The following is a 20012-nucleotide window of genomic DNA, read 5'->3' as shown; positions in this document are numbered from 1 at the left end:
AGGGGGCAGAGATCCAGAGCTGCCCATGGCACTGACACCAGGGCAGAGGTCCATAACAGCAATGACAATGGGGCAGAGCTCTGGAGCTCCCCAGGCACTACAGTGGAGCAGAGATAGCCTGTGACACCTTCTTTGGGACCCACAGGCTCGGCAGAGCCACTGCCACAAACACATTCTGCTACACACATGATCTCTCACCACTTTCTCCACTTCTTCTCTCTCCCACTGAGTGGCTTCTCTCACCATTTCCATCTCCTAGGAGAGAGAAGAGTTAGAGCCAGCTCAGCCCATGCTCTCTCCACACCTGCAGCACCTGGAACCTCACCAAGGGTCACAGTCCCATCCTAGAGTGTTCCCAATCCTTGTGCTGGGCCCTGCTGATCCCAGGCCATGCCCACAGCACACTGCAGGCTGCATGCACCAGGGAGACACCAGATACTTGCAGAAAGTGCTCCCACACCCACCTTCTGCAGGATCTCCAGCTCCTCGGGGCTCAGGTCCCGGTCGATGGAGGAGATGCTCTCCAGGCTGTTCTTGCGCCCGATGCCAGCAGCAAAAGGGTTGGCAATGATTCCTGGGGACATCTGCAGAGCAAAGAGCACATCATCACAACCCACGATTCCTGGGGACATCTGCAGAGCAAGCAGCACGTCACCACACCTGGTGGGAGCCACAGAATTCATCCCAGAAACTCTCAGCCTCCCACACACAGAGTGCCAAGCAAGCCAGACACAGAACTCTTCCAACAACCTGAAACCTTATTCCATAGAACCCCAGACTGGTTTGGGTTGGAAGGGACCTGAAGAGCATCCAGCTCCATCCCTGCCATTTAGGTCATTGTTTGAGGAAAACAAGGTCTAATTAAGCTGAATCCCACACACAGAGTGCCAGGACAATGCCAAGGAAGTCAGACACAGAACTCTTCCAACAACCTGAAACCTTATTCCATAGAACCCCAGACTGGTTTGGGTTGGAAGTATAAATAGGTACCAGCATCCCCCATCTAAACCCCACACTTCTACAGCTGGCACCCAGCCTCACTGGGATCCATGGTGCTGACACAGCTGGCACCCAGCCTCACTGGGATCCACCCTGATACAGCTGGCACCCATGCTGCTGTAGCTGGCACCCAGCACCGCTGTGACCCCCGTGAGCACCCTGGCAGCCCTGGCCATGCCCCACAGCCTCACTGGGATCCAGGCTGGCACCCAGCCCTGCTGTGACCCCCGTGGGCACCCTGGTGCCCCCAGCCCTGCCCCGCAGCCTCACTGGGATCCAGGCTGGCACCCAGCCTCACTGGGATCCACCCTGATACAGCTGGCACCCATGCTGCTGTAGCTGGCACCCAGCCTCGCTGTGACCCCCGTGGGCACCCTGGCAGCCCCAGCCCTGCCCCGCAGCCTCACTGGGATCCAGGCTGGCACCCAGCCCCGCTGTGACCCCCGTGGGCACCCTGGTGCCCCCAGCCCTGCCCCGCAGCCTCACTGGGATCCAGGCTGGCACCCAGCCCCACTGTGACCCCCGTGGGCACCCTGGCAGCCCCGGCCCTGCCCCGCAGCCTCACTGGGATCCAGGCTGGCACCCAGCCCCGCTGTGACCCCCGTGGGCACCCTGGTGCCCCCAGCCCTGCCCCGCAGCCTCACTGGGATCCAGGCTGGCACCCAGCCCCGCTGTGACCCCCGTGGGCACCCTGGTGCCCCCGGCCCTGCCCCGCAGCCTCACTGGGATCCAGGCTGGCACCCAGCCCCGCTGTGACCCCCGTGGGCACCCTGGCAGCCCCGGCCCTGCCCCGCAGCCTCACTGGGATCCAGGCTGGCACCCAGCCCCGCTGTGACCCCCGTGGGCACCCTGGTGCCCCCAGCCCTGCCCCGCAGCCTCACTGGGATCCAGGCTGGCACCCAGCCCCGCTGTGACCCCCGTGGGCACCCTGGCAGCCCCGGTCCTGCCCCGCAGCCTCACCTCGATGGCCGCAGCCGCCCTGGGGTCGAAGCCGTCGCACACCTGCACCAGCAGCGCGTCGCCCACGGCGCGCAGCACCTGCACGGCCTCGGTGTGCGTCATGCCCAGCAGGCTCTGGTGGTTCACCTCCAGGATCCTCATCCCCACCTGCAGCCGCCCGTCCCGCGCCGCGGCTCCTGAGGAGCTCACCTGCAACACACCAGGTGTTGGGGACGAGGAAAGTTTGACAGGAAAGTCTCACAGATATGTGTGCTCAGCAGAAAGATATTTAAATGTTGAGTCTGATGAAGGAATAGAGACGGAAGCAAGGTTTGATATAGAAGAAAAGAATTGCTGAGCCTGTATTACTGGATAACCAATAAGGCAAAGGGTGTGTTAGTTAGAAGGGGTTTTTATGGCTTTGAGCAAAGGATAAACCCACCTCAAACAAGGAGATATTTTTACAAAGCAGAAAGATAGCACAGGCAAACAAGCCTGCCAATGTATAAAAAAGGTCTCAGAATTTTCTACTGCAAGAAAATTGAATAACAACTTCTAGCTTAAACTGTAATGCACTAACTTTTAGTGACTGGAGAACAGGAACATGAATATGGTAATTACAGTAGTTATGATAGGCTGCAGATAATAGTTAAGGTATAGGTTGGTTCTACTGTATTAAGGTGCTCAGCAAAGTATATAATGCATTGTAACCAAAAGAAAAGTATATAATGCAATGTAACCTAAACCAAAGGGTCTCCAGGCCTGCCTGCAGCTGGAGCTGACAGCTGTGGGCACAGCTCTGTCACCCACAACCCTGGACTGCTCTAACACCTTGGATGGAATAAACTGCATTTTGTATGCAATAAACTGAATTTTGTATACAATAAACTGCATTTTGTGTACAATAAACTGCATTTTGTATACAATAAACTGCATTTTGGAGAGCTGCCCGGAGTCTCTCATTCAGGCTCTTACACCAGGGGCCACTGCAGCAGCTCAGAGGGACAGGAGAGCCTGGGCACAGGGAGGGGTGACAGCACACACAGGGAATGGGGATAACAGCCTGCAGCTGCAAGGCAGGGGAGGATCTTCAAGAACTATGGAGAGGGCAGAGCAGGAAGAACCTGTACAGGCTGATGGAGGTGCGGAAGAATCTTTTGTGTGAGGTAAAAGAAGGTGAATTTGAAATTTGCTGTCCAAACATGAACTACTGCCTCAAGTGCCTTCAATCCAGGCCCAGAGAAACCCACAACTGGTACCCCATAGACAGAATGCATAAAAAGCATGTATGCTGTAATAAAACCAGTTTGAAGCCTTCTGAAGAAGCCTTCTTGGTTCCATGTAACCAAAGAGGTGGGTGAGAAGGAAAAGCTGCCCCATCACAAAAAGAGAAATCATTTTGTGGTGGGAGAGAGACACAATGGAAATGCAAATGAAGACAAACTAAGGAGGAAGGAGGCAGGGATCAGATATGCAAAGAGGAAGAGGAGGAAAAGCACCACTTTGTCTCCTGGTTACCACAAATATCCAGGGAAAAGCAGAGGCAGGAAAACCCCTCCAGACAGGACAGGTAGGAGAGGTTGAGGGGAGGAACATGGCTCAAGGGAGAACAGGGAAATTCAGGATTTTGGGTCTCTGCAGGCTAAAACAGCAAGTATTGGGAAAAACAGGGAGGGGAGATGGGGTAAACTAACTCTGTGCCATGGCTAAACTGTGAACCTTCCACCCCAAATCCTGTAATGTGGCAGGAGAGAAAACCAGACCCAGCTTCCCAAAAAAACTGCCAGTTAGAATGATCCCAGGTTCTCTTTTCCTGCTGTTACAAATGTCCCAGGTGAACGTGCAACTGTCACTCTGAAAGAGGGAATTCATTCTTTTATCTTTAGAATTCAGATAAAACAGTTACAGCCACATAACAACAAATGCTGAATGTTCCCCTGCCTTAGCAGCAGCTAATTATCAATTATCAGGGCTGACTGCCAATTATGGAGTGCCTTCAGCCATGAGGATAACTCACATCAGTTTCTACCCCAAAATAAGCTGAAGAGGGAATCAGTGACAATGAAGTGAACACCCAGAGTCCTCTTTGTCAGCAGCCAGACCAAAATGACACCACTCATTGCTGTGCTCTGCTGCCAGCAAAGAAAAAGCAATAAAAACTTTTTGGAAAAGGTTGGGAGGAGCATAAAATGATAAGCATAAGTTGAACAAGAAAATGTGTAATTTCTGGAGGAAAACTGATGTGAGAATTTTGTGTGACACAAGCGGTCACCTAAAAAAGGAACAAGACACACAGACAGTGCATGGCACAGGAGAAAAGGTCAGGAATTCCTGGTGCTTTCCATGGAAGGAGGAAAGAGCCTGCATGTCTGAGTGGGCAGGAAGGGACAGGCACAGGGGGACCAACAGGAATGTGGGGACAAGGAAAGATGTGGGGGTTTGCACTATAGGAAAAAACACAAAGCAAAATAAAGGCGAGTAGGAAATTAAATGAGAAACTGTGAAGCTGCTGCAGAGGAGGAAATATGCAAGGACAAGGATTTGTCTCCTGTGCTGGAGGGAGAATCTCCAGAATGGTGCACCAGTGAAGGATTTGTCTCCTTTGCTGGAGTGGGAATCTGCAGGATGGTGCACCAGTGAAGGATTTGTCTGCTTTGTTGGAGTGGGAATCTGCAGGATGGTGCACCAGCGAAGGATTTGTCTGCTTTGCTGGAGGGAGAATCTCCAGAACGGTTCACCAGCGAAGGATTTGTCTCCTTTGCTGGAGTGGGAATCTGCAGGATGGTGCACCAGTGAAGGATTTGTCTCCTTTGCTGGAGTGGGAATCTGCAGGATGGTGCACCAGTGAAGGATTTGTCTCCTTTGCTGGAGGGAGAATCTGCAGGATGGTGCACCAGGGAAAGCTGAGAGCACATTTCAGCAGCTCCCCAGGGTTCACCCTCCTCCCTGGCAGTGCCTGCACGGGTGCTGCTCTGGTACCTTGGAGATGAAGATGCCTTCATCAGTGGGATCAAAGGGATTGCCAGCGTGGCCCTTGGCTCCACCCCGGATGCTGATGCCCAGCTTCTCTCCTGGAGCCTTTTCAATGCAAATTTCCTGGAAACACAGAAAAGACTCCTTGTTTAGGGCCAAGTTCAGCTTGGTCACTCCTTGGAGTGACCACAGCTCTAAATGTCCTGAAAAGGGCCTGAATTAGGTGCAGGTATAGGAAATGAGGGATAGGGAATAGCCCCATCCCTCATTTGGCAGTTTATTCCTGTTGGGGAGGACCTGCCCTTTTCTGTTCCCTGATGACAGAGTCCCACAGCCATGACAAGAGATCCTCAGCATGTTCCAGCTGGAGACACTTAAAAGTGACTGGATTCTGCCAAAGGAGTGGTGCCTCAGGTTTAGCTTTTATATTTTTCACATTCTGTGCTGCTTTAGAGTGTGGATCTGGGTTTCATATTAAGGGATGGTGAGCTCTGTGCACAGAGCAGGGAGAGAAAACAATTCCTGCTCCAGCTGGGCACCAAGGACAAATGATCCAAATCTCAGCCCCAAGAGCACAAACACCGTGGGCTGGAGAGAGAAAAACAAGAAGGATGGGACTTCATGGGCTAAAGCTGTAATTGGACAATTGACTCCAATATGCTAATGGACCAAAACTTATAGAAGTGTGAGACCCTGTGACCAGTCATCCATTTTTTTTGTTAAAAAACTTTTGGGTTCATCTTGGCTGTAGCCCTGCCTGGGCTCTTGTGCTGCCCAAGGTGGACCTATTGAAGACTACAAATAAATCTACTTTATTCTTTAGCTCCATCCAGCCCCTGTTCTAGGCCAGCCTTCACAAAGCATCAGGAGCAGGAAATCCCAGGATTCTGGCTGTATCCTATCCCAGATCTTCCCAGGCAAGAACTGCCCCAGAACCCCACTGTGACTGCCCCAGAGCCCTGTCAGGAGCAGGAAATTGCAGGAGTGTGGCTGTGTCCTATCCCAGCCCTCCCCCAGGTAAGAACTGCCCCAAACCCCATTCTGGCTGCCCCCAGCCCCACCTGCATGCCAGGGGGAGGGGGGTCCCTGCGGACCAGCATGCTGAGCTCCTGGCTGTTGCAGAGCAGGGCATTCACGGCCTCCTGGTGCGTGGCGTGGCGCAGGTCGGTGCCGTTCACCTCCAGGATCCTGTCCCCGACGCGGAGCCCGCTGCGCGCCGCCAGCCCCCGCGGGATCACCTGCGGACGGACACAGCACACCCCCTGAGAGGGGCTGTCACCCTGGGAAGGGCTGTCACCCTGCAGGAGGCTGTACAGACTGCTGGGAGGATCACCTGCGGACACAGCACACCCCCTGAGAGGGGCTGTCACCCTGAGCAGGGCTGTCACCCTGGGAAGGGCTGTCACCCTGCAGGAGGCTGTACAGACTGCTGGGAGGATCACCTGCGGACACAGCACACCCCCTGAGAGGGGCTGTCACCCTAAGCAGGGCTGTCACCCTGAGAGGGGCTGTCACCCTGCAGGAGGCTGTACAGACTGCTGGGAGGATCACCTGCAGATGGACACAGCACACCTCCTGAGAAGGGCTGTCACCCTGGGAAGGGCTGTCACCCCGGAGGGGCTTTACAGAGACTGCTGGGGGCCTGAGAGAAGGCTGGTGTGGAAGATTGCAATGCAAGATGTTTTCAATTACCGTCTGTATGGCAGATTACCTTTGTCAAGTGGGCAGTTTGCTTTATCTCTCTCTTTGAGTGACCACAATCACACCTCCCTGGGAGGGGACATCTGCTGATAACAGCTATTGAATGTCACTGCATGGCTGATAAGAACATCTTTTCATTAAAATCCTTTCATTAGGATCTTTTCCTGCTGAGAAGCTTCAGGAACAAAATGTAAACATTGATTATCTGCTGCTGTGGAATGCAACAGGTGCATCTGTAATTGGCCCATCTTGGATGTTTGTAATTAATGGCCAATCACAGCCCAGTTAGCTTGGACTCTGTCCGAGACACAAACCTTTATTACTCATTGTTGTGCTTTCTATTCTTAGCTTAGCTAGCCTTCTGAGATAAACTTTTCCTTCTATTATTTTAGTGTAGTTTTAATGTAATGTATACCATAAAATAATAAATCAGCCTCCTGAACATGGAGTCAGATCCTCGTCTCTTCCCTCACCTGATAACCCCTGTAAACATGGTCACAAGAACTATAACATCCCATTGGGAGATGCAAGCCCAGAGGGAGGAGCCAAGCATTGCTACCCAGATATAATCCAGGGGGAGGAGCCAAGCATTGCTACCCAGATATAATCCAGGGGGAGGAGCCAAGCATTGCTACCCAGATATAATCCAGGGGGAGGAGCCAAGCATTGCTACCCAGATATAATCCAGGGGGAGGAGCCAAGCATTGCTACCCAGATATAATCCAGAGGTTTTGAGACACCAGCACGGCTTTCTCCACTGGATTCCCCAGAGAAACAGCAGCTGCCTCTCCTTCCACTGGATCTTCAGAGGAAGAATACATCCTTCTCTACAGGATCCCCCTTGCTCCAGCAGAATCACCCCTGACACTGCAGGAGGGCTGCAGCCACATTTCCAACTGGACTGCCGCCCACAGGGTGTCAGGTTGGGTTCTGACTCTGTCAGTGGTGTTCTAGTGTACTGCATTGTTTATTTTATCCTTTATTTTTTTCTTTTCCCTATTAAAGAACTTTATTTCCTGCTCCCATATTTTTGCCTGAGAGCCCCTTAATTTAAAATTTACAGCAATTGGGAGGGGTGCGGAGGGTTTACATTCTCCATTTCAGCGGAGGCTCCTGCCTTCCTTAGCAGACTCCTGTCTTTCCAAACCAAGACATCTGGTAACAGGATCCATGGGTACCCCTGAAGGAATTTCCTAGCAAGGTTGTTGATGCAGAAACCAAGAAGGACAGAGGGATAAATAAGAGAAATCTGCAACTGCCTATTCCAATGAGCATGTGACTGTGTTTACAGGAGGATGAGGGAAGAGATGAGGATCTGGCTCCATGTTTCAGAAGGCTGATTTATTATTTTATTATATATATATTATATTAAAACTCTACTAAAAAGAATAGAAGAAAGGATCTCATCAGAAGTCTGGCTAAGAATAGAAAAAGAAAGAATGATAACAAAGGCTTGTGACTTGGACTCTCTGTCAGAGCCAGCTGACTGTGATTGGCCATTAATTAGAAACAACTCTATGAGACCAATCACAGATGCACCTGTTGCATTCCACAGCAGCAGATAACCATTGTTTGTATTTTGTTCCTGAGGCCTCTCAGCTTCTCAGGAGGAACAATCCTAAGGAAAGGGTTTTCCATAAAAGATGTCTGCAACATAAGCTCATTGTTTTGTCTCTTGTGATTAATGAGTGAAGTGTAAATTCATGAGTTTTGTAAGAATGTTGTGGAAACCCAGAGCACCCAGTGCACCACAGCATACTCTGTCTGCTCTGGGGTGCCCTGATCCCCAGGGCAGCACTGACTTTGACCCTCACTCATGGAGAAAGTTTCCTGGACTTCAAGACAGACTGGAATCCACAAAAGTGTGCAACAGATTATAGAGAGTAGTTTAGGTGTGAGAAATGTAGGTTTTGGGATTTTTAGTATGGTGTGGATGGAAGCAAGATGGAGGGCACAGGGTGCTGGCCTGGGTTTCTTCTTCATGCTTCTTCTTCTCCATGGGTTTGGGTGGCATTTTGTAATTGGGCAGAAAAGTCCCCACTGGGGGCTCTTTGGGATCAGTTATTGGGTTAAAAGGGAAAATAATCCAGGTGTCAGTTCTTAATTGGATAGTTTAGCCTTAAAAGACCTTGTAACAAGTGATTGTTGGCCATTTTGTGCCTTCTAATGAAAAACTGCTGAACTCACAGTAGTGAGACTGTTTTACTGATAAGAAATAATAAACACCTGAGTCTGAACATGGATTACTGTCTCAGGTGGTGCCTTCAATTCAGACACAGAGAAACCCACAACTGGGACACTGACAGAATGTATAAAAAGCATGGTTGCTGTAATAAAAACCGTTGAAGCCTTCTGAGAATGGAGTGTGTTGCTTTGCATTGTGACTGTCTCAACCAGGACAGTCCATCTCTCCTTGGAGATGCGATTGTGTGCCCAGGCATCCTCCAGCACCCTGCAGCCCTGATCTGACTCCTCTCTCTGCAGACAAATGTCCCCAAGAGGTGACACACTGGGAACACTGAAGAATGAAGTGGGATGTGCTTTCAACTGCTATTCCATATGTTATTCTCATATTCCCAATTTAATCTGAGCCAACCCTGTGCCACTGTTGCCATTATTTTGCCTGTGAGTGTAACCAGGTCTGACAGCACCAGGACTGCTCCAGTCCTCACCCAGTGCTCTACAGGGACTCCTGAGAGCTGAAATACAACCAAACCTGTGCTCCTGGTGAAACAAAGGAGCCAGCATGGAAAGGGTGAAATCTGTGAGCATGTGGGAAGCAGGGATGGTGGGAAAGAGTCAGTCAGGCTTTGAGAAGAGCAAATCCTGCCCCACTGACCTGCTGATGCACTGCAATAAAAACCATGGGCACACCAAGGGAGAGGCCTGGCAGGCATCACCCCCAGAACTCCAAACAGCCCTTAACAAGGTGTGAACCCAGACATAGGTGTCAGTCAGGTTCAGCACCTCCAAGGGACAAGAGCAGTCAGGAAGCAGAAAGGGCTCTGCAGGGATGTCCTCTCCAGCATCCCCATTCCCATGAGTGTGGAAGTGCAGGACTGTGAGGGAATGGGCTGCAGGCAGTGGCCAGGTGTGTGCTGCCCCTGCATGGCATCACCACTGGAATGGGAATATGGAATCAAAAGATCAATGTGGATCCAAGGACACTGGTCTGAGTGCAGCAGAGCAGGCACACACTGTCTCACCAGCACCTTCCCAGTAATGCCTGGCTTCCTGCAATGCCAGCATCTTCCCAGGACTCACTAAAGCCAACCTGAACCCAGCAATTGCAAAAGCACACTGGGATCCCTCCAAAGGGGTCAGCATGGATTAGAAAGGTCTGAGGCTTTTACATGCCCTCAGATGGCTCCAGTAGAAGCACCTGCAGTACAAACCTCACACATCCCTGTCCCATGCCCTTATTTCACAAATCCATCCTGTACAGCCAGACACACATCCAAATCCTTCACCTTAATGCCAACAACCAACAGCTCAGAACACCCAGGGCAGCTCTGCTGGGACTCTACCTTGGAGATGAAGACACCAGGCTCATGAATGCCGAAGGGATGGCTGGAGTGGTCACTGCCCCCGACGATGCTGAGGCCCAGGGGACCCCCTGCCTTCACCAGGTGGATTTCCTGAAGGGAACAAAAAGCAGTGTCAAAGGCCATGAAGGATGTCACCTACACACCACAATCACTGATAAACACAGAGTCAGGGCTGTTTTGGATGGGGTAAGCACAGGGTGAACATCCATGGGACAAGGGGGTTCCCCATGTGGGACTCCACAACCTGGAGAGGAGCTGGAATGGGGCTCCAGGAGAGCTGGAGAGGGATTTTGGGCAAGGGCCTGGAGTGACACACGGGGGAACAGGCTCTCCCTCAGAGTGGGCAGGGCTAGATGGGATATTGAAGAGAAATCCTCTCCTGTGAGGATGGGGTGACCCTGGTACAGGGTGCTCCACAAGCTGTGGCTGCCCCATCCCTGGAAATTTTCAAGGCCAGGCTGGACAGGGCTTGAAGCAAGCTGGGGTTGTGGAAGGTGTCCCTGCCCATGGCAGGGGGTGGGTCTGGATGGGCTTTCAGGTCCCTCCACCCCAAGCCTTTCTACAATGACACCTTCAGCCCCCAATAACCCTGCAGGTCTGTCCCCATCCCCACACCCATCTCTCAGTATTCCACCAAGCTCACCTCAATGGGGTACTGGTCCCCCAGCCCCAATAACCCTCCAGGCTGATTCTCACCACATGACCCATCTCTCAGGGTTACACCGTGCCCCCCAAGCCAAGCTCACCTCGATGGGGTACTGGTCCTCCAGCCCCAATAACCCAGCAGTCTGGTTCCCACCACAACACCCATAATTCAGGGTCACACCAAGCCATCCAAAGCCAAGCTCACCTCAATGGGGTACTGGTCCTCCAGCCCCTTGCTCAGGAGGTGGTTCCTGGCTGCATCCTCGGGCAGGCTCAGGCTGTCCCCGGGTCCCGGTGGCGGGGAGTGCATGCGGGCGCGGGGCGAGCCCCCCTCGCCGGGCTGCTCCTCTGCCCTGGCCTCTCTCTCCACCAGCAGCACGATGGTGGGGGAGGCCGCGGTAAGCAGCGCTACGGCCTGATCATGCCTGGCTTCTGTCATGTCTACCCCATTGATCTGGAACAAAGCTGGCGTCAGGGCCGAGCCCTGCGAGCCCTGTCCTGCTGCCACCTGTGCCCCGCAGCACCTCGGGGGCTCCCAGCTCCCTCTGACCTGGCAAAGGGGCACAGGCACCTGGGAATCCCCACTGACCCCCGCTCCCTTCCTGCTCAGCTCTCCTGCCCCGTTCCCCCATTCCCTGACACGGTGCTCCAGGGGCTCACACAGGCCAGGGGTGATGTTCCACCTGCCACAGCCAAACGTCTCCACGTGGGAGAGGCAAAACAGCGATTTCCAGCAGCAGTGCCACGACACAGGCACGTGCAGGAGCAGCTGCTGCTGTGTCACTGAGGCAGCTGCCCTCATCTGTCACCCAAAGCCCTGACACAGACACCACAGGCACGATTTGGTGGCTGACAGGACCTGCCACTGGTCACTGCCCCACTGGCTGCCCATGCTGGCAGCTCTAAGGCATTAAAAGTGACCCCAGGAACAGGGAGATGTGAAAAAACAGAGAGCCTTTCCTACAAAATTAAGATTTACAACTGCCTCCCTAGAAACTCAAAGGATGTGACTGTTTTCCATGGATGTACAAGGGGCAGAAACTGAGCTGAGAGAACACAGCCAGAGCAACAAAACCAGACAGGAAAAAGCTGAAAATCAAAAGGTGTCTAGTCATTAGGTTCTGGAAAAGCTCTCCAAAATGAACATATGAAAAAAGGAGCTGCAAGATGGGCTTTCCTCAGCTCATGAAATAACAACGTGACTGTAACAGCCACAGCAACTGGGCCTTGTAGGCCAACTCCCCAGTGCCCGATCCCCAGAAATATTACTGTAACTCCCCAGCTCCTTCCCAGAGAACAGTTTTTCTGGACTAGGCTGGCATGCAGGGCTTTGTCCGGACCCCCTGTGACCCATGGCTGTGGGTACTGCTCTCCTTAGACAGCCCAGTGTCACCTCTGCCGAGAGCACTGTCCCCAAAGGACAATTCTGGCATGAACCAGAAGGATGCCAGGGCAGCAGCTGGCACGTGCCCCCAGGAAGGGGAAGGATGAGAGGGACCAGGGCACAGGACAGGGCACCAAGCAGGAAAGGTGACAAATGAACCACACAGGTGGTGCACAGCCCCTAAGGGAGGGCAGGTCACAGACACACAGCTCAGACACCCCAGATGGACCCTCAGAGAGTCACCAAAAGCAATCACACAAAGGAATCAGCACATGGATCCTCTCAAAGTCACCAAAAGCAATCACACAAAGGAATCAGCACATGGATCCTCCTCAAAGAGCCACCAAAAGCAATCACACAAAGGAATCCCCACATTAGAGAAGCATGACCAGACCTGGCAACCAGTCTGCAGAAGAAATGGGGATTATGAGGGGCTGTCTCAGCACATCTCTTTCAGGAAAGGGCCAAGTGGCTGCAGGAAGCTTGAGGGAGGTGTTGTGGGGATATGCAGCACTTGTTATGGGACGTTCAGCAGAACAGGAAGAGGGCTGGAGGTGAGGAACAAGCACGGGGAAATACAGGGGAGAACAGGAGGCTGCTGGTCAGTGCTGGTGTGGCCAAGCCCTGGGCCTGAGTGCACATCTGCTCTGCCTCTCTCCACATTCTGTATTTACTGGGCTAGCTCACTCTGTTCAGGGCACATGTGCAGAGCTGCTGGTAAAACTCAAGCTGGGACAGCCAGCAAGCAGGAATCCAAAATGTGGGAAGACTCAAGAGGTGGCCCAGAGGCTGGATGAGAGGCTTGGGGGTGACCAGAGAGCCTGGGAGCCCTGTTTGCTGGAGCAGAGGCTGGAGAGCTGCAGGCAGCAGCCCTGACTGGGCTGAGTGATGGAGGAAGGATTTGTGCCATCACCCAGCAAGCTGAACCCTGGTGAGCCAGAGGCAGCACCAGGCTGTGCTGCTGCCCTGTGAGCACCACCTGTGCTCAGGTGTGCACCTGCAAGGGCACTGCCCTGTCTCGCTCCCATGCTGATCTGGGACCAGCTGTGTCTGCCCCGTGTTCCACATCTGGAGCCTGGGACCAGCTGTGTCTGCCCCGTGTTCCACATCTGGAGCCTGCACTTTGCCCTGCTGATGGCTGAGCTGGAGCAGGGAAAGCAGCAGCTCTGTGTGCAGGGGACTGGGAAGGGAGGATTCCTGGGCTCCTCTGATGGTTAACAAAGGCAACACCCAGCAGAGACTTGGCTCTTTGGTTCTATCACCACATCTGTCTCAAATGTAACAGCCCCTGGAGCATTTCACCCAGTAACTCTCCCCTGTCTGGCAATCCTGGTGGCCACACTGCTTTTGTGGCAGCTGATTTTCCATGGCCTTTATCTAGCTGGAGAGCAAGGCCAGCCATGCAGCACGGCCCTCTGAGTGCCATGGGGAAGGGAAAGTGCCAGGGAATGATATTATTCTCTGTGTGCCAGGGAATGATATTATCCTGGCAAGTCTCTAAGGGGTCACACTGCATCATTAGGACTCCATGTGTCACCCACCACTATCCTACATCTCTCCAATGTCAGTTTTCTTCCCAGTCCCAAAAAAATCAGCTGCCCTTAGAAACTGCTCCCTGCTGGATTCCCATCCCACAGCTCCAGCTCTGCAGCACCCGCCAGCAGTGCCTGTCCAGAGTCTTCTCCCCCAAAACGAGTCCCAAGAGACACAGGAACACAGGGAATGAGTGACAGTCACTGGGCCATGTTGAGGGGTGTTAATTCAGGTGGGACCCAGCTGGGCTCCTCAACCCCTGTGCTCAAAGCTCCCCTAAGAAAGGCAAAGGAGCAATCCCAGTTCTTCTCCAGGGGAAACGTCCAGGAGGATTTAGAGCACAGGGGAAGAGAGGAAGCTGTGCTGTATTTATTTTCTTAAGAAAACAGAATTCTTTGGCAAAGTGAGAGCTGAGTGTGACCAGGAGAGCACAGCTTTGGAAATGGGCCCTGTACCCAGTGAGGTCCTCCCCTTCCCCATGGGGACACAGGCAACCTGCACCCACATCCTGGGAAACATGGCATCGTGGAAGATTTCCAACAAAAATGGAAAATTGCTGCTTCCAAATAGTGTAGGAAGCAGGCTTGGAAGTCCTGGGAGTGTTTTCCTGAAAGGTGACATGTTCCTGCACTTCTCAGAGGTGAGCATGGGATCTGAGCTTCAGCTGGTGCTCAGCACCAAAGCTCTATGATGGTCACACACACCTGAGCACAGGGAACTGAGGGAAACATGCTGTGGATGTCAGGAATAATGACCAAACCACCATGGTCACACACAGCTCAGGATCTGAGGGGTGTCAGGAATAATGACCAAACCCCCATGGTCACACTCAGCTTAGCACAGGGAACTGAGGGGTGTCAGGAATAATGACCAAACCTGCATAGTCACACACACCTGAGCACAGGTAGCCAAGGGACTCCACTGGGGGTGACAGGAATAATGACAGCAGCACCTCAGCCACATCCAAATCCAGCAGAGGCCCCAGCTCTGTGAGCCCTGAACTCACACATCCCATGAGGAATCCATGCAAGCTATTACCAGGGAATTGGATCTGCTTTTCCTACAAAGCTGCCCATGGATATAAATAGAGCTGCTGAAGCAGGGTGGGGGCAGGTTTGATTTTTGAATCTGTTCTATGGTTTTGTGTCTCCTTTTTCCACAGGTCGAGCAAACCAATCCCAAATGATGAAATAATGGGCCTCACTATTACCTCTGCACCATAGAGCATCAAACCATGAACAAATCCAAAATACTCTGGCATTAATCAGGGTCAGGGCTTGATTTTGGGCAGTGGGGAGCACTAGGAGGGAGTGAGAGATGCCATACCACTTCAAGCTTGCTGTCAAGTGTCAGACCTGCCCTAAGACGTTGTGCCTGAGCAAACCCAAGCCAGCCCCAGCCCAGGGATAGAGCAGACAGAAGCCAGCACTGACGAGGCTGTATCAGTGCTTACTCACGCCAGCGCTGTGCTCTCACCACAGCAGCTGGGCAGAAACCACCACCAGCACCAGGAGCTGGAGCTTCCCAGAGGCAGCATGCAGCATGGGAGGAGGGTCAGGAGGCTGAGGAAGGCTCCCGCAGGAGGGGAGTGAGGAGCAGGAGGCAGAGACACAGGTGAGAGCAGTGAGATCCGCAGCGACAGCACGGCAGGGCCGGAGATCCACGTGAGGCAGGGAAGCACTGGGGTACCCACCCCTGGGCAGCTCCCTGTGCTCCAGCCCACCCCACTGTGCCCCAAGGGGCTCCCCCTCCCCATGGCAGAGCCCCCCAGGCTGGGCAGTGCTGCCGTGTCCCCTCCCTCCATGCCATCCCTTGGGGAAAGGGCAGGTGTAACTGCACCCAGCCCCAGACAGGGCAGAACCACCCACAGTAACCGCTCTCCCAGCAGGCTCAGAGCTGAAGAAGGGACCCCAAAGTGCAGCTCCAGGGGCAGAGCAGCAGCCCCTGCCCGGCACTCACCGAGATGACTCTGTCCCCGACGCGCAGGATCCCGTCCCGGTGCGCGGCGCCGCCCTCTGCAATCCGGGAGATGAAGATGCCCTGCAGCACAGGCACAGGGTCACAGCAGCCCAGGCTGTCCCCAGACCCTGCTCTCAGTGCTCCCCCCTGCCCTGACCCTTCCCCTTCCACACAAACCCGCTGCTCCCAGAGCCCCTGGCAGCAAATCCTCCTGGGGCCCAGGGCCTGGAATCTGTGCCAGGAGGGCAGCAGTAGGATTGGATGTCACTCAATTCGGAGCCACAGCCACTCCTCCTTCTATAAAAAAGACAGAGAGGGACTTGGACATGGGCCTGGAGTGACAGCACAAGGGGAATGGCTTCCCAGTGCCAGAGGGCAGGGCTGGATGGGATATTGGGCAGGAATATTCCCCTGTGAGGGTGTGAGGCCCTGGCATAGGGTGCCCAGAGCAGCTGTGGCTGCCCCTAGATCTGTGCCTAAGGCCAGGCTGGATGGGACATTGGGCAGGAATTGTCCCCTTTGAGGGTGGTTTGGCCCTGGCACAGGGTGCCCAGAGCAGCTGTGGCTGCCCCTGCATCCCTGCAAATGTTGAAGGCCATGGTGGGCAGGACTTGGAGCAAACTGGCACAGCGGAACCTGCCCACCACAAGGTGAGGTTTAAGGCCCCTCCAAATGCAAACCATGCCAGAATTCTGTGATCCCCTGACTTTAGAGCACCCAGCCCAGCAGCCCATGGCCAGGCTGCCCTGCTGCACGCCCGGGGATGAGGATTTGGGTCCCAAGGCCCAGACTGACCGTGTCCCCAGCCCGGTAGGGCATGGAGCCTTTGCTCAGAGCAGCTGTGGCTGCTCCTGGATCCCTGGCAGTGCCCGAGGCCAGGCTGGATGGGACATTGGGAATGAGGAATTGTTCCCTTTGAGGGTGGTTTGGCCCTGGCACAGAGCAGCTGTGGCTGTGCCTGGATCCCTGCAAGTGTTGAAGGCCATGGTCACTGGAGCAAACTGGCACAGCGGAACCTGCTCACCACAAGGTGAGGTTTAAGGTCCCTCCAAACCCTGCCCAGCAGCTCAGGGCCAGGCTGCCCTGCTGCACGCCCAGGGATGCGGATCTGGGGTCCCCAGGGATGCGGATTTTGGAACCCCAGGGACGAGGATCTGGGTCCCAGGGCCCGCACTGACCGTGTCCCCGGCCCGGTAGGGCGTGGAGCCCTTGCCGCCGGCGATGCTGAAGCCCAGCCCCTTCTCGTTGCGCATGAGGCAGGTGGAGAAGCGCTCGGCGGCCGCCTCGGGGCCCTCGGGGAAGCGCAGCCCCCCGCGCCGCTCCCGCGGGCTGTAGTCGTCCTCGGGCCGCAGCGGGGTCACCGTGATGGCGTTCTCGGGCTCCACCATCCGCTCCCGCAGCACCGTCATGGACACCGAGCTGCCCGAGCCCCGCAGCGCCTCCACCGCCACGTGGTGCTCGGCACAGTGCAGGGACACGCCGTTCACCTGGGCACGGGGACAGACAGACAGACTGACTGCTGTGAGACTGAACCCTGACCAACACACACACCTGACCAACCTCACACAGTGCAGCGACACGCCATTCACCTGGGCATGGGGGGAGAGAGAGAGAGAGACAGACTGCTGTGAGACTGAGCCCAACCTCACAGTGCAGGGACACGCCATTCACCTGGGCATGGAGAGATAGATAGCTGTGAGACTGAGCCCAACACAGAGAGCAACCTCACACAGTGCAGGGACACGCCGTTCACCTGGGCACGGAGAGACAGTGTGCTGTGAGACTGAGACAGAGCCCAAACACAGCCCTGACCAACACACACAGTGCAGGGACACGCCGTTCACCTGGGCACGGGGACAGAGACAGACAGACTGCTGTGAGACACACAGTCCAACAAACACAGCCCTGACCAACACATACAGTGCAGGGACACGTTGTTCACCTGGGCATGGGGAAAGTGACAGTATGTCCTGACACAGAACCCAACAAACACAGAGCCCTGACCAATACAGAGCCCCAACCTCACACACAGCCTGCCCTGATATAGTGCCCCGACCAACACAGAGCCCAGCAAACACAGAGCCCCAGTCTCACACACAGCCAGCCCTCACACCTAGCCCAACCTGTACAGAGCCCTGACCTCACGCCCAGTGTCTCCTCACACCCAGCACAGCCTACACAGAGCCCTGACCTCAAACAGAGCCTCACCTCACACCCAGTGTCCCCTCACATCCAGACTCCACATCCAGCCCACTCACACAGCCTCAACCTACACAGAGCCCCAGCCTCACACCCAGCATCCTCTAACACACAGCCCCAGTCCCACACTCAGTGTCCCCTCACACCCAGCCCGATCTCACACAGCCCCAGTCTCACACCCATCCCAGCCCAACCACTGCTGCCCAAGGGAGCTGGCTCAGCCCCTCACACCCCACCTGGGCCCTGTCCCACAGGTGTGCCCAGACCTCTGGGAGGTTTTACTGCCTTCCCACAGCACCTGCAACCTGTCCCAGGCCAGGCCAACCAAGCAAAGGCCCTTCCAGAGGAATTCCTTCCCCACAGGGAGTCCTGAATTCCCTACACCTGTATCATCCCCACAGGTAACATCCCACACAGAACCATCTCCACCAACAAAATTCAGCACAGTTCAACACAAGGCTGACCCCTGTCCATCTTCCAGGAGGGACATGGAGCTGCTCACAGCCCTGGAACACCAAGAGCTGTCAGTGTGACAGAGCCCTGTGTGTCAGTGTGACAGTCCCTCGGTGTGGGGATGTCACAGAGCACATCATCTCCAGGGTGGCACAAAAGGGAGGACCAGGGGGTTAGCCCAGCAGCCTGGGCTGGTGGAAGGTGCTCCTGCCCATGGCAGAGGTGAAATGAGATGAGCTTTAATGTCCTCTCCCACCCAAACAATCCCCATGGCTGGCTCCCTGGCTAAGAAGTTATTTATAGGGTTCACTTTTGCTCTGCCCAGGTATGTGTTCTTTTATTGTATTTACTCCCACCTGGGCCACACAACACTTCAGAGCTGGGCCAGAGCAAATGCAGGAGCTCATAAAGCAACAAAATATTCATGGTAACATAAATTAAACAACCATCTCTGAGCCAAAGGGATTTTGTTTAGCTCTTACACATCTTGGTCTATAACACGTCTGATGCAAATCCATTCCCAATCATCTCACACCTCCCTGTCACAGACATCTTTTATGAAAAATCCTTTCCTTAGGATTTTTCCTCCTGAGAAGCTGGGAGGCCTCAGGAAAATGTAAGCAATGGTTATCTGCTGCTGTGGAATGCAACAGGTGCATCTGTGATTGGTCTCATAGAGTTGTTTCTGATTAATGGCCAATCACAGTCAGCTGGCTGGGACTTTCTGTCCGAGCCACAAGCCTTTGTTATCATTCTTTCTTTTTCTATTCTTAGGATTTCATCAGAAGGCTAGCTTTCTTCTATTCTTTTAGTATAGTTTTAATATACTATATATCATAAAATAATAAATCAGCCTTCTGAAACATGGAGTCAGATCCTCATCTCTCCCCTCACCCTCAGACCCCTGTGAACACGGTCACACCTCCCCTCCAAGCCATCAGCAGCAGCATTTGCTGTGCCAGGAGCCAGTGCTTACCTCCAGGAGCTTGTCACCAACACGGACCCCTGCCCGAGCTGCAGGACCCTCCTCGGACACGCGGGAGATGAAGATGCCCTGCAAACAAAACCCTCTGTTGATGGAGAGCCCATTCCTCACCCCTCTGCAGGGCAGGGACCCTCAGCCCCAGCCCCTGGCCAGTCCTGAACCCACAATGAGGGGAGGACATGGCAGCTCAGGAGCTGGGGAGAAGGAACAGAAACCCCAAGGTGACAAGGGGGACAGAAACCCCATGGCAGGGCTGCCCCAAGGTGACAAGAGGGGGACAGAAGCCTCGTGGCAAGGCTGCCCCAGGTGAGGCACAAGACCAGGGAATGACACCTTAACCCTCTTCCAGTGGAACTGGCATCACAGGATGGAGCTGATGCCACCAGGTGGGAAACAACCCCACACCCTGTGCCCACAGTGGGGAGGAACCCCTGCTTCCATGGCAGCTCCAGCTCAGCCCATCCTGGCTCAGAGGCAGGGGTCTGCTCCATCCCACCACCATGGCTCACCCAGCTCATCCCCCATATCCTGCAGGGGGTCTGCTCCACGCCACCACCACGGCTCACCCAGCTCATCCCCCATATCCTGCTGGGGTCTGCTCCATCCCACCACCACGGCTCACCCAGCTCATCCCCCATATCCTGCTGGGGTCTGCTCCATCCCACCACCATGGCTCACCCAGCTCATCCCCCAT

The 20012-nt window shown here is 54.3% G+C and overlaps 1 protein-coding gene across 23 annotated transcripts in view; it reads right to left on the bottom strand.

The window, feature by feature from the left end:
• The window catches only part of SCRIB (scribble planar cell polarity protein), a 140125-nt gene that overhangs the window by 49149 nt on the left and 70964 nt on the right, over positions 1 to 20012 (bottom strand). For 19 of the 23 annotated variants that reach the window (XM_063175652.1, XM_063175721.1, XM_063175703.1 and 16 more), the window contains 10 exons: positions 19310 to 19387; positions 16860 to 17168; positions 15682 to 15762; positions 11011 to 11259; positions 10140 to 10250; positions 5973 to 6149; positions 4918 to 5034; positions 1960 to 2148; positions 465 to 584; positions 199 to 255 (listed from right to left, as the gene is read on the bottom strand). In XM_063175652.1, coding sequence (XP_063031722.1) covers positions 199 to 255; positions 465 to 584; positions 1960 to 2148; positions 4918 to 5034; positions 5973 to 6149; positions 10140 to 10250; positions 11011 to 11259; positions 15682 to 15762; positions 16860 to 17168; positions 19310 to 19387 — 1488 coding nt within the window. Of the gene's footprint in view, positions 1 to 198; positions 256 to 464; positions 585 to 1959; positions 2149 to 4917; positions 5035 to 5972; positions 6150 to 10139; positions 10251 to 11010; positions 11260 to 15681; positions 15763 to 16859; positions 17169 to 17333; positions 17526 to 19309; positions 19388 to 20012 lie in introns of those variants that run through there. The other 4 variants (XM_063175693.1, XM_063175729.1, XM_063175823.1 and 1 more) reach the window with 2 other exon arrangements.

The sequence above is a fragment of the Melospiza melodia genome, chromosome 1 (assembly GCF_035770615.1).
Source record: "Melospiza melodia melodia isolate bMelMel2 chromosome 1, bMelMel2.pri, whole genome shotgun sequence".
Lineage (NCBI taxonomy): Eukaryota > Metazoa > Chordata > Aves > Passeriformes > Passerellidae > Melospiza > Melospiza melodia.
The sequence above is the reverse complement of the archived record's forward strand: the minus strand, read 5'-3'. Positions and strand labels throughout refer to the sequence as shown.